The 16,591-nt window shown below is 50.9% G+C and overlaps 1 protein-coding gene across 3 annotated transcripts in view; it reads left to right on the top strand.

The window, feature by feature from the left end:
• Positions 1-693: 693 nt before the first annotated feature.
• The window catches only part of magi3a (membrane associated guanylate kinase, WW and PDZ domain containing 3a), a 73,701-nt gene continuing 57,803 nt past the window's right edge, over positions 694-16,591 (top strand). For 2 of the 3 annotated variants that reach the window (XM_029157283.3, XM_029157284.3), the window contains exon 1: positions 694-1,824. In XM_029157283.3, coding sequence (XP_029013116.1) covers positions 1,518-1,824 — 307 coding nt within the window. In that variant the 5' untranslated portion in view covers positions 694-1,517. The remainder of the gene's footprint in view (positions 1,825-16,591) is intronic. The other variant, XM_029157282.3, reaches the window with a different exon arrangement.

Raw genomic sequence — 16,591 nt, forward strand, 5'->3', positions numbered from 1 at the left:
AAATCTAGGTGTGAGAACCTGGAGTGACTTAAACAAGAATTCACTGTATGAAACTCAAAGACTAACTTCATGGGTATACATTATTGATGTTTATTTGTAAAGGGTCAACAGTACATCATATATATATATATATATATATATAATTTTTTGTGCAGAGAATTTGACAATATTGGGCTTTAAAATATTTTTAACAATTCCATAAATGTATGGGTTGATAAATTATCTAAGACTGTAACAGTAGCATATAGTGTTGCTGATAGGCACGTGTAATGCCTCAATACAGCCACAAGAGGGAGACACTGCACAACAAACCCTTTCTACAAACAATCGCCTCAGGTTTGGGACAGGGAACGTTTCAAACCTCTGAACAAACCCCAAACTTCTAATCTACACAACAGAGCTTCATAGTCCCTTTGAAGTTGCACCCTATTGCGTTAGCTTCAGAATATAAGCGCTTAATCAACATTTCTACGACAAAATATGTGTCTCTTTGAGGGAACTCCGCCTTGTTTAACACACCATGGAAACCAAACTCCGGCGCTTCGAATCAAATAAGACCCGCCCCCTGCCGTTCCCAATTGGCTGATTGCCGTTGCTTTAGGACAACCCCTCGCATCTGATTGGACCGAAGCTGTCGTAGTCACCAGCTCGACGCGGAAAACGATTAAAAAAAAGTTATGGAGCGAAGCCTAATCGGATCGCGTCTGTTGCATGTTACTGCGTAGTTTTTTAATAAACAAGAAATCCCCAGCGAGTCCGCGGAGCCGCGGGGCGGAGCGCAGAGCGCGCGGCGGATTCCGAGGAGCAGCGCTTCGGGGCTTTTAAAGGGATCTGGCACCCGCCCGGACCGCGGCAGGACCAGGTATGTTTTCCCGTTTCCAGGGACAGCCCTGCTGATGTCACGGAGGAGGAGGGCAGCGAACGAGGACAGGTGCGCAGCATAAAGTTACGTCTTCGCTCGACTTGGACAAAGAACCGAGGAGTAACCGTGAACAGCTGATTCATTGAGTTTTGGAACTTTTTTCAACCAGTCTTTTCGGTGTTTTCGTTTCCGCCTTGCACAGTGTTACCGATTCACCTGGCGGTTTTTTTTTTTGCCCCCTCCACGCCAAGTGGAACGTACGTTCACTCCACGCCAGGGGAACGCACGCGCTCCGCCGTTTCATCACGCGCGGCTCCATCGCAGCTCGCGCCGCCGCGGATCGGGGTGTGGGATCGAGGCGCCTCAGCATCAGAATCAGCGCTTTCCTCTTCAATGCGACACTGACGCAGGCCGGTCTCGCATCCGCGTCGCAGACAGGTGATGCTCGGCTGATTCTACGGAAGCGCTGGGTGTCGGATGACGGAGTTTGACGGGAGAAGCGCTTTGCTCCCGGGATGTAATACGACCTAACGAGGAGCCCCAACTTCCAGAATCTGCCATGATTGTTCCGTGCGTCACTGCGTCTTAGGGTCACAGCGGGTCGCGCGCTGAAGGACAATCGCAGTCGGACTTGCTCTCGGGTTCAGCATCAACAATGTCCAAGACGCTGAAGAAGAAGAAACACTGGTCCACGAAAGTGCAAGAGTCCACCGTGTCGTGGGCCGGATCCGGGGACTTCGTGGCGGCGGTGGAGGTGCGAGGCGGCGCGGAGCTGGGGGAGTTCCCGCACCTCGGACACATGGTTCCGGAGGCGGCGGTGTGCAGCGACGGGAGGCTGCCCGTCAGCGGGGACGTGCTGCTGGAGGTGAACGGCACTTCGGTGAGCGGACTCACCAACCGAGACACGCTGGCCGTCATCCGCTACTTCGGGCAGCCCGTCCGCCTCAAGACCGTCAAACCAGGTGCGTGCGCCCATGCTGCTCGTCAACAGCGACGATGATGATGCCCCCGTTTAAAAAACGGGTTGTTCCGGGAGAGCGACCCGAAATGTTAAGAGACAGGCGTGACGCGTGGAGCGGTATGAGCGGCGCCTGCAGAGTTAGTAGTGTTTCCATTGGTAGTATTTCTACGGGGTCTGAGGTGCGTTTGTCTCGGCGCGTGTTCGCGTGGATGGCTGCGTTTGACGCGGGCGCTTTGGAAACACTTTGCGGGGATTTGTTAACAGTTGCTCCGCCGGCTTAGCTGGCGGCGTCGAGGTGAGGCCGAGCCTGATTGAGGCAATTACGCCCGTATCCTCACACCCCCCCCTGGAGACACCTCTGCTGTGCCGTGAACGCAGCGCCCTGGCGGTTCCCCCTGACCTCGTGTCGTGCAGTGATGCTCAGGCTCCACTGACACCCCCCCCCCCCCCCACGGGTTCCCTGCTGTGTGCTTATGTCTCTGTCCCCCGTCCCCGTGTTTAATTCATGCGCCATCCATCTTTTATGGCCGCTCGGTGCCCAGATGAGGTGAGCCCGTGGGTGGATCAGATGTCGGCGACTGGAGTAGGTGTGTAAACTAGTTTTTTTGGGTGAGTTTTTTAGGAGACACGTCGCTCATGCGTTGGTTTCACATGCGTATACGATGCGTAAACTGTGCGTTTCCTTTTGCTTCCTGTAGTGATTCCCACTGAAGGCAGTCTCGTTACGTACCTGCCGTAACATTTAATCCCACAGCCTGTGGATCAAACGGTTTTAAGTCCTTGCTTAGAGACCTTCTCTTTAAATCATCTCTGGAGTCAGTCGAGACAAAACCCCAGAAGTTTCTCCTGAGTGGTTTTCTGGCTGCAGACCAACCAGTGCAGCTCCCACTCTGAACAGGGCAGGAGGGAGTCACGCTGAGGGGACGACCCCGCGTCCTCATCCCAGAGCGCGGTGTCTGCATGAGACCTGCATGTTTTAGCCTCGCGGAGCTTAATGGATGCACCAGTATAATGGACACTGGGTTTTCTCATACAAGTCTGAAGGATGGATAATAATAACATTAATTTTTCACAGCCAACATTTGGAAAAGAAGTGAAGGGAACTGGACTCATCAGGAGTCAGAGTGTTTATTGTAATATTTTTTTTTTTCCTTATGGGCTGTGAGAAATATCTGAGAACTACATGTATAAAAATAAAACGGCATACGCTATTATGCTAAATGGAGTTTGATGCTTCAGCCTCTCACATAGTGGGCGTTGTGACATAACGTCTTCGATCAATTAAACAAATGGACGCACGATAAGTCCCGCTGGTGGCACGAATCCTTCTTCGACAAAGCTCCACATGTCGCACAATTTAAAAACACAACTTGGAGCATGCGTTTAGTGGCAGCGCACGGTGAGCAGCAGCAGTGAGATGCACGTTGAGGACAGCGTCAGCTACTTATTATGCTGCATACACTGCTATTAAGCCTGCTCTTCTTGTTCTGATGATTATTATTATTTGTAGCAGTGTTGTTGTTGTATATATAGCCTGTGTTCAGATCAGGTGGGATTACCCATAGTTATGGGTCCACGCCTTCTCTTATTACAGTTTTTCCCTCTCTCCAGAACAGACAGCGTGTCTTTAGGTCCTTTGTCTCTCGCTGGTGGCATCATATTAAGGTTAACATTTGCACCTGGCAGCGTAATAAGGTCACGCCGTGGTGCATTCGGGTGCTTCCTAAGCCGATGGAGGGGAGCTGTGTGTGTGTGTGTGTGTGTGTGTGTGTGTGTGTGTGTGTGTGTGTGTGTGTGTGTGTGTGTGTGTGTGTGTGTGTGTGTGTGTGTGTGTGTGTGTGTGTACACCTGACGTGACCTCTCTCCCACTGCTCTCTTGGCTTGTTCCCTTAAAGCCGTCACACTTCTGTGCCCTCCGCTCTGCCAGCCCATCAGGGCTGAGCCCATAGATCTACTGAACACCCCCCCCCCCACATGATGACGGCCGTCGTGAATAACAACAACTTGTGCGCCGCCTGTTCTCTCTTGACTTGGGGATGAACAGAGGCCAATGAGGGGAAAGAGTGAATGATGTTTTTTCGTCTCATCATCAAGCTTTTCCAGTCCAGGTGTGAAGTGATGGGATGGGGGTCGCTTCCTCATTGTTCTTCGTTTCTAATTCCGTCCACGAAGCTGCATTGCGGTAACGAGTCGGCCAACAGCAAAGATAGCGTTTTGACACGAGCCATTCCTCTGGCTGGCAGGCGCCCTGCCTTGGCAGACGTGGTTCACAGGCGGCGAGTGGAGCCGAGTGTGTGCTGATTCTCCCCGTGTTGGACATGTAGTTCAGAGAGAGAGAGAGAGAGAGACACACACACACACACACAGCGTCTCTGGCGTCGGTGCCTCCTGCCCTCTGTTCCTCAGCTTGACTTCTAATTGGTCTATCTCCAACAGCGAGCCGTCCCCGCAGCTGTTTATGCCTTTTGAGATGAGATCAGGCCCATGTCTAAACAGCCTGGCCTGGCAGCGCTTCATGTAAATCACAAGCAACAATAAACACCTAAATGGGTTTAGCTCATGTTTTTGACACTGATGTCCCCTTTACGCTGCCATGTAGCTGCAGAACAGTAATGACCACAGCTGGAAATAAAGTTATCTTTGTGATGATAAAAAGCCTGAAGACAAACATTGGTGTGTGTGTGTGTGTGTGTGTGTGTGTGTGTGTGTGTGTGTGTGTGTGTGTGTGTGTGTGTGTGTGTGTGTGTGTGTGTGTGTGTGTGTGTGTGTGTGTGTGTGTGTGTGAAAAGTTATTGGCTACAGGTCGATTCATTAAAGAAAATTTCCCCTTTGTGAAGCAGCAAAGGGAAATGGAGAGTGTGACGGGAATTGACTTTCATGAATCCATGCGAGGGGAGCAGATATGGATAGAAGGAGCGAAGATGGATTGTGTGAGAGTTGACTGAAGCGGGTTCCCTCCAGTTGCACACTAACTGGCCTCGGAGGAAAGCCTATTCGGGGACTTTGTTTAAGGCTGGAGCTGTAAGACGCATCCCTAAGGTGCTGCAGGGGAAGCAGCTGGCACGTCGGTGCGTTTCCCCGCGAAGGCTTCTCCTTTGAAGCATATACTGGATTTAAGCGGGGAGGAGAAAGCACAATGATGCACAGGTTTATAGGAGAGAAAATGGGGTCAGAGAGGGGAGGAGTGCGTGGAGTAAGAGGAAGACGCAGCAAGAATAGCGGGAGAGGAAACTGAAAAGTGGAGAGGACAAAGGCGACGAGGAAGACGGGGATGAAGGAGGTTCTGTTACAAAGCGGCACAATAACCGCTGGTCCTCAGTTTGTGTCCGTCTGGAATAATTGCGCCGCCGCCGCTTCGCTTTCATTAGCCCACAGTCGCGTGTGCGTGCAAACCCGCTGCACACGTACGCATGATCATGGTGAATTAAGGCGCGTCTGGACCGCTTCCCACCTCTGGTCCGATCGCCTTTCGAGGCCGAGCGCGGGCGCGGGAAAAGACAATGTGCTTCCCTGCTTTTCCCTGTAATCATATTTCTCCCCAGATCTATTTTCCGTGACAATGGAGGAGGATGTAAAGGGGGGGGGGGTGCGTTGGCTCTGTTGGATCGGTTCTCCCGCAGACATCAGAAATTTATTTCGGAGGGGAGATAAGACGGAGATGGATCGCCTGTCTGCGCGCCGTGCACTTACACGTCCCTTTGTTCAGCCCAGATCTTTCTTTGCGCTCAGGTAATAAATCAGCTGAGAAGATTCGATCGCGGGGTCCGGTCCCCGGGTCGCTGACGGGCCTTTGTTGTGCCGGCTCGGCCCACTCGGCTCCTCATTCCTGGTGCTCCACCCCTAGAGAACCGGTCTGAGCCTGTGATCTTTCAACCTGCTGGTGTTTCTGCCCGACCGCTGCAGAACCAGCAGAACCAGCGGCTTCTGCCCGAATTGAGGTTACCTCGACCTCTCTGCTGGGATGAGATCTCATCAGCATTCACGGGCGTCGGGATCTCGGCCCGGCCAATTTAGCTTGCTTTGCTCCTCAGGCCCGCTAACAGCTTATTGATCGGGCCCGTCAGGTCGGCTGACGCGCCCACAGGAAGCCGGGAGGAGCGCTCGTTTACGGCGCGTCCATGCGATTCGCGGCTCCGTGCAGTTCCGACAGCCCACCTTCTCGGGCTCCGATCGGCCCCGTTCTCAGCCTCCGCTAATGAGCCGGTCTCGCACGTTCGGCGAGCTGTCGGACCTTTCGGAGACGGAGACCTTTTCGCCTCCTGGGCCCCGGGGCTCCGTCCGGGCGGCAGACGGCCCATCGCCGGCTCCCTGACACCTGCCGGCAGATTGACTCCAGATCACACGCACATTAGTCACTCTGGACAGAAAGCAGAAGGACGTGTCTCGCTGGAATCCTGGCGCTGCTGTGACGCAACCGCCGGGGCATCTACTGCTACCAGTCCTTCAGGCTGAACAATAGCCAGTCACATAGGTTGAATAGCTTTCAGGTGACGATGACGGCCCAGTTTGTAGAGTGGATCCAGGTTGAGTCAAGTGTTTGGTCACACTTTGCCCTCGATGCTGTTAGAAGTTAGAATCTTCATCTACAACTTGTGTTTATTTGCGTTTGCTGTCCTCTGTATCACCTTCAGCCTCGTTGGGTGTTTGCTGAGCAAACATTGTCGCTAGTTGAGGCTGCGCTTGTTGTTTCACCAGGATCTCTCAACCTGTGCTGTCATTACACTCACATGGTTAGAAATAATTTTTATTACGACTTTTTTCTGTCCTCTGTGTCCAAGTTGCCAATGATCCTTGCACCTTTTGCGGTGTTGCATCAGAACCACATCAGGGATCATTCGAGGCCCATCATTTGTATGCGACTCCTTCATCGCATCTCTGGCGCGTGTCCCACAAATGAACGGTGGCGAAGCCTCAGGGTCACTCAGCTGATTGTGATTCCAGTTGAGCCGTCACACTGAAAGTCAGCTTTGAGCCATTGTACTCGCAGGTCGTGTTTACTTACTTTTAGATCGCAGCAGGATCCACTTGCTGAGGAGGAATGTGGTTAAACTGGTCTTGCTTTTCATTTTTTTTTTTTTTTTTTTGTTGGACAATGTGCTTTCGTCTGCTCTGTGAAAATACTGTAGCGCTGTGGCCTGTTAAACTGCAGCTACCAGGCTTGTTTCATCCAGTCTTTAGTGTCTTTAAGGCACAGATTGGTTGTAGACTCCTCAGAGATCCTATAACTGAGCAAAGCGCTCTTCTTGGCTGAGCAAATGTTGAAACTCCATCAACACTGGCTCAAATCTGCTGACATGAAAGGTCCAACATTTGGCGAGAGTTGAATGGAGCTGGGCCTGGGGAGACCCGTGTCCAGCCTCACCAGCCTTCATGTTATCAGGCCTCGTCTGGACCGGTCCGGGCCTCGTCTGGACCGGTGCCTGAGCTTCCTGAGAGCTGTGTGTCGGGGGGCTCCTTAGTCGCTCGCGCACGAACGGCTCACGTTGATGCGAGATTCAAGTTGACAGGCGCCACAGCGAGGTTGAAAAGTAAATACAGGCGCAGGCAGTGACACGTGCGAACCGGTGACAGGTAGGGTTTAAATCCTTGACGACACTGACGACCTCACTGGCCAAATATCATTTACAGTACTGGTGTCTGTGTAAACAGGCTGTGACCCACTGTTTAGCAGTCCATGTACTGTATAGCATGAGAAAAACTCCAATTATTTTACAAAACTTCAAACTGAGCCGCTCTGTAAACGCTTTCACTGTGATATAATGGGGGCAGCAGCGTCTAAGCTTCAGCGTTGGGCTCAGCCTGTCTATCCACCGACCTCCGCTCTGAGACGTAAAACCCCAAACAAACCCAATGCAAACATATGGCAGCACGAGATACTGCAGCACCCGTTTCCTCCGCCACCTCGGTGTCGGCTCAAACGACAGGAGGGCTCCGCTAGTTGATCCCTGTCTCACACACACACACACACACACACACACACACACACACACACACACACACACACACACACACACACACACACACACACACACACACACACACACACACACACACACACACACAGGGTGCTGGTGACTCAAACCCTGCTGCGGTGGCTCTGTGATGCTGTGCGTCAGCCGTGCGCTGAGTGGCAGCTGGTGGATGAGGGGGATGTCCTCCTGGTCGGGTCCACGCTGACTCGCAGGAACCTGACGTCAGAGCTGCTGTCAGCGGCTCCTTGGGGCTCTGTAGATGATGCATCGAAGCTAAAAGTCAATTTTGTTCGTGTTTTAGTCCATTGAACACTTTGCTGTCTAATGGTTTTATAAAATGTGTCGTTTTCCACATTTCAGGCAATCACCACTTTGTAGTTGTTTCACTCAAAGCATTTATTTCCATTGTCATTTTCTTTTCCTATTTATTTTACTGCTTTTATGTCTGTATTTTACTTATGTGTTGGTTGTGCAGTTGTTTTAAGCTCGCCATTATGTATTATTTTATACGATACGATGCCATCAAATCCAATCTAAACCCCCTTACTTTACATACAGTAGTGGCCAAAACAAGAACACTTTTGTCAAGTCTAATCAGCGTCTCATGCTTCTATTTGAGGAGTGTAAATATACGAATGGCAATAAACATCTCTAGCTGATAAGCACCACTGGATGACATCATCTGCATGGGAGGAGGAGCAGGTTGACCAAGGCTGTGGTCTAGATAAGACTTATTCAGCAGAACATCATCCTGATGCCTCCTGTGTAGTCGGAACACTGAGATGACATCATCAGATCAGAATTCCAGATGATGTACAGAGCTAAACAGAGCAGTGATTCATATATGGTATCTGATCGTGAATGATGATCGAGGTTTTAGTGCACACGCCTTAGCTTGTGTAAACGCAGACGTCCCTGATTCTTTAAACAAAAATGTTCCATTTTATGAAATCTTTGTTAAAGCTAATGGTCCAAAACCCAGAAAGCCGTCAGTGTGTGCAGGTGAGTCCTCAGCCGTGTAGGTCCTCGATACCTGTGTTTTCTTTTCCATCTCACCCCTTCTGTTGTCTTGGTGCTCTGTTTGTTTCCGCCATCTGTTTGTTTACCCTGATTTATTGCCTTTTTTTTTCCATGCTACAGTGAGCGCCGCCGCTACGATATGCAAATGCACGACCAGCTTTGTCTCCAGCAAATAACAGCGTGATCCCGACTTCGCATGAATAACTGATGAGCGGGAGTCGGTAACGAGGCCAAACAAAAGTAACATAACTCGCGTCTTAAAAAGTACCGCCGCGTTTTTAACGTCATTTTGTGGAATCGGAGTTTCCACTTACATCGTCAGACCTGGATTCTACTTTAGAAACACATTTGGCACAAAACCCCTGCAGGTGTGCTGCTGAACAGGGTGACAAATGAAGACCCGCTGAACTAGATAGAACAGAGCATATGCATATTATAGGTGTGTGTGTGTGTGTGTGTGTGTGTGTGTGTGTGTGTGTGTGTGTGTGTGTGTGTGTGTGTGTGTGTGTGTGCGCGCGCTGTATATACTTAAAGGCACATGTACTCTCACGATTCCTCAAAAGCCTCCTGTTACTCAGCTAATGATTCTACTCTGTGCCTAAGTCGTTTCTATAATTGGGATGTGCTCCTATTCATCCGTCACTGGCCGCTCTGTGATGCAGGATGGCAGGGCGCGTAAGTGGCCCCGCAATCCCCCCCGCCCCCTCCCCCCAACACTCCGTTCCTTCCTTTTATTTTTCCTCTATCTGTCTCCTCTGTCCTCCTGTTCTTCGTTAGTTCATCTGTGGTCTCTGTGCGGGTTATTGTGGGGCTTTGTTTATGTGAACGGGGCCAATTCCTCCGGTGGAGTGCGCGTAAATGGCACCAGAACCCAGCGTGCTCCGTGAACCTGTAGTTGTGATTGAGCAACGCCGTTCATCATCATCATCATGAACGTGAGCAGGTGCGGCGATTCGTCTCATCGGGCGTCCTCTTTGTCCCCAGAGGCCTTGCCCCCTGGCATTGTGGGTAAAACTAGCCGCACTCGTTCGCCGGTTTCGGGGAGTTCCTGAGCGCTATTGTATTTCCAGTTGCAGCCTGTTTTTCCAGACTGAGCGACGGTGACTGTCGTGGCGCCGGTGACACTTGGAGGCGCTGCAGCTGATTAAAGACGGAGGGAAACATCTCGGCGCCTGTTTTACATCCTTTTCGGGTCCTGCCGCCGCCTCTGACGGTCCCCTCGGTGCAGGTGACGGCAGCGCGGAGCAGATGAAGGTGCGGAACTATCGCCGGGTGTTCATTAGCAGGTGACATCCAAGCAGCGGGATGCGGCGTATCCTCTTTCCCCCTTTTTAGTGATTCATGGAAGGAGGGCAGGAGTTACAGTGACGCGGGGAAACGAAGGCCGCGCAACCGCGGACGCGGCTGCAGAGACACGCGTGGCGCCCGCTGCAGCGTGAAATAATATTCTGTCAAACCACACGCTCTCGCTTTGTGGCTTTTTTTTTTCCCACAGTCAGCTTGTGAGTGTTTTGCTTTCAAGCGCCTCTTTGATCTGCTTCACATCCAGCATTCATTTTTTTTTCTTTATTAACCCAGCCTCAAGGTGCCTTGTGTAGTCTATTTTGAGCCTCCGCTGCCGATGCTGCGGAATCAAAGACCATTTGATGATGCATTAATGATATAGTTCCTTTGTAACCGCAGCGTTAGCCGCAGTTGATGACGACCCGGCCGCACTGTCACACATAAGCAAAACTGCCAGTGTGAAGAGTTTATGTGGGGGGAAATATATATATGTAAATGTAGCTTGACGACAATAACTCTGCACTCTGACTGAAATGTTTGCTTTTGTGTTTAGGAGGTAACAACAGGGGCGAACGCGGCGGAAGAGCTCGAGAAAACAATGGGGTTTCTCGCGGAGAGCGGCGCCTCGGGAAACTCTGTAATGAGGATGAGAAGGCGTTTGACGCGCTCTGTCGCGAGCTACGGGCGGTTTCCACTGAGCGCAGGAGTCGGGAGGATGGGGGGGAGGATGGGGGGGGGGGGGGGTCCCGAGCTCAGCCCCCGCACCCCATCCAGCAGCAGATGAGCCGTGCTGCCGGTCTCCAGCTAAATTGAGCCGTCGGCACTGAATTACAGCCAATTGCGGTTAATGTGTGGCTGCAAATGTCACAACAATCGTGCGTTTATTAGCTCCGGTCTCTCGGCGGCGTCCGGGCAGAGCAGCAGGCGGCGCGGAGGCCTCTGCGTGTGGGCGTCGTTTGTGTTCATGTCACTTATCAAAGTCCACTCTAATCTTAAATTCACTCGCTGACTAATGTGTCACCCCCCCCGCCGCTGTTCAGGCTCCTGATGTGTGTGATTATGAGCTGGATTTTAACGCCGTGCAGTAATTGCTCTGGAAGGAGACGCTCGGCCTGGAGCGCGCGTGTATTTACACAGTGACTTCTCCCCAAAAAACACACGCGGTCTCTCAGGGAACACGCTTTGGTCCTTTCGTAGTGAGAAAACTCCAGCACAACTACAAGGTGAAGCTCCGTTTGCTTCCTGGCCTGCAGCTACTGCACGTTTCATACTTCAGGTGTGACCTACATTCATTGTGGAACTTCCTTCCTGCTCGTGTTCTCCGCTGTCGTGTGTTTGTGTGGACCTTGCTCTGTTTGACTGACAGCCAGCTCCGCGTGCGACGCGGGCGTCGGCGATGTGGGCTCAGCCCGCGCCTGTGACTGACCTCAGGTCAGCGCCGGTCGGGCACGGGGCGGTTCAAGCCGGCGGTTCCAGCCGGTCACATCCAGGGGTGCTGCAGCAGACGTGAGCCTGATTAGGAGCACATGCCCAAAGTTCTCCCTACAGCCAATTGGTGCAGTGAACCTGTTTATTTGAAGTGGCTGCGTTTTGAAGAGGGTTTGACTCGAGAGATGCTTTCGTCAGAAATGCTGAGGTTGAAAGCAGCGCGTTTAATTTCTCCAACGCTCTGATGTGAGTCAATTTATTTAGTTGGCACAGCATGACACAGCACAGTGGCCTTGATGGATGATGAGTTTGTATTTATTAATGAGTGGTGTATGTGTGAAAGTTTAATCAGAGCTCTTGTAAATAATCCTATAATGATTATAATAGTGTTTTTTTGTTTATTTGGGAGATGAGCACTTTGTTCGTCTACATCATTTGTGCAAAAATGAAAAGAAAGTGAAATAAGGCTCTTGCACTATTTAGTAATGCTCACACTCAGTGTTCGAGCCAAGAGGAGCAGCTCGCACGTACTGACAGACAAACGGTTGCTGTTGGTGCCTTTGGGCCAAGATCTCCTCCCTCAGAAAACGTTGGGCAGTTGCTCAGGGCTGTTATTACTCAGGCAAAGTTATGTGTGTGTTGGAGGGGTCTGAAGCGTGTGTGAACTGAAGCGTTGATGCAGCTTTGTGCCTCATCTCACCCCTCCGCCTCCTTTGCCCCTTCACATATTACCAAATAGGACAGTCCACTGGTGCAGCACCGTACTGTTTAATGAATGAGCCAATGGTCACCGTGGTCCGGCAGTTAACAGGTGTGAGTGTGTTAGACGTGTCCTTTCACCCACATCTGTGCCTCCGGGGTCGCTCCCGCATCGAGGGGCGGCTGATTTCAGGGCCTTTTTCCACGCATGCCTCAGCGCTGCCTCATTCTTTTCGTTGCTGACGACCCGCAGCATCAGTGCCACTCGCAATAATGTCCTAAGGAGGAGACTTTTTTTTTTTTTTGGACCATAGGAGATGAACGCCACAGCTGGGATTAATTAGTGGAAGGAGAAACCCTCCCTAGACACTGAGAAAATAAAGAAACGTAACATATCTCAGTATTATCCGGCCTTTAATATGAAGCAAGTGGGATTTAAAGCTAAAAGCCTACCCTGTACACTGGGGTTTTTCAGTTGCAAAGATGTACCATATTTATCCACATATGGTTAAATCACTTTAGCAACTCCTCTGACGCAGCTCTTCTGGTCCAGGCTTAAACGGATCATCACGATCAGAGTGATGAATGTGTTTGTTTACTTACGCTGCCTCGTCTCGCTGGTGGATGTGGGGAAGCTCACATTAGGCTGCAAAGGGCCCGCTGGAGGTTTTGGCTGGGCGGCTCGGGGTTTGTGGACCGATCCCTGTCTGTCGCACTGCCACAAACACGACGGCAGCAATTTCAAATTTGAAATGATTATTTTTATAATAGTTTTCATTTTCACTGCATAACAAGCTGCTGACCACGCTTCCCTTGAACTCATTTAGTTTCCAAACTTGTCTGAGGTCTAACTTCACGACACATTGCGGTGGAATGTGAGCACTGAGGGGAAACAAACAGCTGTGGAGCCGTCCTGTACGTTCCTGCCTCTCAACAATAGTGCTTTGTTCCTCCGGGCTCGTTGTGCAGTTCAAGTGTCAAAAGACAAACAGCAAGGCTTCTGCCGGACAGCGTTAAATCAATTTGAGGCCTTGAGGCGAAGCAAATGCATTTTTTTTCAACCCCCAAGTGCCAATAATCAGGTTTTTACTCCTGTAGTTGCTTAGTGACCACAGTAAGTTTGTTTGAAGTTTGACCTACTGTACAAGTAGTTAAGACATTTTCTATGTTATCTGTTTCTTCACATTGAGCAAAAGAGAAAATATGCGAAGCCTCAAGTGCTGTAAAAGCAGAGGCCGCTTCTCCGTGCCGATTTATTATAATCCATACAAATTTAATTGAGGCTTGATTTTGTGGAATGGAGTTATTTCCAGTGTAGCGTTGATGTTAAATAAGTTAGTGCTGACGTGTATTGTAATAAAATAGGAGATTGGAACATAACAAGCTATTTGCCTGCTGCACAATAATAAACTTGAAAAGTTTGTTTGGTGCCCATGAAGGAAAAACAAAGCCAGTTATTGACTTCTCCGCTTTAGTGTGATGAGCGAAAACCCGCTGGCGAGCTGCACCGTGATGCTTTTCAAACTACCGGCTGATTTGAGACGGCCCGTCGATAGTCCGCAGCTCAAATTGGTCTCCAGGCGCGGTGATGGGATCTAATTGATGCAGCCGCCTCGGTTTGGTCCTTTGGTTCCATTCTTCTCCACCTGACCTGGTGTGAGGCGGAAACGCAATTTGCATTGGCCACCGAGCGGCTGCACGCACTGTATTGATTCTGTCCAAGGCGATTGTGTGAAATAAACAAAGGGGGCGGGAAAAAAAAAGTTCCTGGGCCTCATTACAGTAATGTTATGTGTTGTTTGTGCTGGTGCCTGTGCTCAGATGTGCTTCCTCTCTCTCGCGTTACCGTCTAAATTAGTCTTTGACCTTTGGATGTTCAGCTGCCCTGCTTACGTTGACCTCTGGTGACCAGGACAATGGTGGCCTCAACGGAGGAGTCTCATCAGCCGGAGCCTCTTCCACACTTTTCAGCGAGCTGCATGCGTGAACGGGATCGGCCCCGGTTGTCCGTGGAGGATTCCCCTCAGCGAGCGAGCGGGTGGGCGGTTTGTATGGATGGCGCTCATTACATCATGCAGCTAGCTGCGGGGGATGATGTCAATATTACAGATGCAACGAAATCAAATGGATTCGGTGAGAATGAGAGGTAACGGCCGTCTGTGTGAACAAACAATCTGGGGCAACGTCACAGCGTTAACAGAAATAGACGTGTGAGCTTAAGACAGATCTAGCCATCCCTCATTGACACGCCATGAAGGTTGCCACGTTCTGACTTTCAGACCTCAGCGAGAGGTCACGAAGTGCAATCTGTGCCTTAATCATTGCTCACGACTCCCTCTCCATCATGCCATTTGGCTCGGAGGCAGCTTTTATTATTCAGCAGCATCTTGCTGGCTCGGGGGTGATGAAAGAGGACAGCGGACTGGACTGAGGGAGGAAAAGATCGTGTAATTCCCGTCTCCCCTTTCTTGCACCTCCCTGCAAACTGCAGACGTGTTGCGCCGGCACTTGAGCAGCGCCTCCGGACAGCGCAGGCGGGTGCTGCAGAATCAGAGCCGTCTCACACGGGGAGCATCAGAGAGGCGACGCGGCGGCGGCGGCGGCGAACCTCTCTGTTCCTCGCCCTTCAAAGACGCCTTATTTATGCACAGCCTTCTCCGTGGCAGCGCACCTGCACCCCAGCACCGCGCACAGGGGAGCGGGCGATGGGAGCCGCTGCTCATGCTAAAACGCCTGCAACAGTCTAGTGCCACGGATGGATGGGGGGGGGGGGGGGGGCGTTTGGGCCTCTTTGTCCTTGTTGCTTCATCTGTCGCCCGCTACTGTGGCTTTGGCTGTGGGGGTGAGGGCGTCTGCAGCCATGTCAGGAGACGCTGGCGCATATGTCCCACTCTTAATCGTTCTTAATCTTGGGCTAATTGGGCAGTGGAGGTGAAGAGGGCAGGGGTCACTCTACTCACAGTGTGGGGGCCACTCTACTGTATCTGTTGAATGGACTCTAGAGGAGGAGCGGGGGGGGGGGTCGAGGGGTTAAGGAGCCTTGGAATTAGCAAAGGTTGCAGGGACACAGGCTTTGATTGTACCAGCAGAGTGTGTGACACGTTAGTCCAGACCATAAGAACCAGCTTATGGAACAAGACACTCGGTTAGGTTGCACGGCCCAGGAGTGTGAAGAGCCAGTTAGTCATGAGTGTGGGTGATGCTTTTAAAATGTCAGTATAAATCACGTCTCGGCTGATAAATGTTTCCTCGGAAATCAGTAAGATTCATCCGAGTGTATACGCGTCTGAAGCCTTTCATCGTTTATCTGCGGAGGATTACTTATCTCGCATCTCTAATGTGGCTCTTGTGTAATCAAGGCGAGTCCCGGCTGGCTAATAGCGTCTGTGAGATCGATGTCCCGAGGCCGCGGCCGGCGAAGCGCGAGGACAGGAACGTGCGTCGGACGCGGCTTAAAAGGACAGTCGCCGCGCGTGATGAAGTCCTAGAAAATGATCCCGTTGGGTTTGTTTTGCATCGGGCCAAAAACAAGACGTCAGTAATCCCGGGAGGACGCGGGTTTTTAGGCGGCGGATACGCAATCTGGTCAGTGTCACTCCCCATCTGTGCGTCTGTGATGCTCTCCCTCAGTCATCGCGATGAGCAAACGGGAGCAGGCGTGAGGCGGCAGAATATCGAACAAACAAACTGCTGCTTTGCTTTTTTTCTATCATCTACGTTTTGTGCATTTTGTTTTTATGAGCAGCGGAGATTTACTGAACCCAGTGATGCTGTCTGTCCAAACTGGGTTGTAACTGGGCTCAGCTCCAAACAGGCCTCCTCTCTCACCGTCGGCCTGTCTAACCTGCATGCGTCCTCCAATCCATTCTCTTCACCATGCAAACATCCATAATCCTCGTCTGACACCAGGGATCAGATCGATTAAACATCCGTACACACACGGCTTCCTGCAACCCAGACCCAGTGTTTCCTAACTTGCCTTGAAACAGGATTATGAACCTCCCTAGAATCTGTCATAGCAGCAGCAGCAGCAGAGCCTCCTTCATGCGTGTCCATGCAGACATGTCCAGGCACAAACCTGTGGAGCACTGACCCAGGAGTGTTTTGAAATTTGATTCTCTTCTTGAATCTGAACAAAACCATTTTAGATTCTAAGCACTTGTACCTTCACACTCTCAACAACATTACATTCAGGTTATAATATAATTTTATTACTTGAATAAACTAAAAAAGTTCTTTAACGTGGGCGTCTGAAATGAACCTTCTTGTAGTGTTGGATATTTGTGTGCCTCTGCCACCTGTAAAGTAAAAAGGTTAGTCTAATCGATTTTACTTTAAGCCCCATTTTGAGTCTTTCAAAGTCTT

This window comes from Betta splendens, chromosome 7, assembly GCF_900634795.4.
Source record: "Betta splendens chromosome 7, fBetSpl5.4, whole genome shotgun sequence".
NCBI classification, from domain to species: Eukaryota; Metazoa; Chordata; class Actinopteri; order Anabantiformes; family Osphronemidae; genus Betta; species Betta splendens.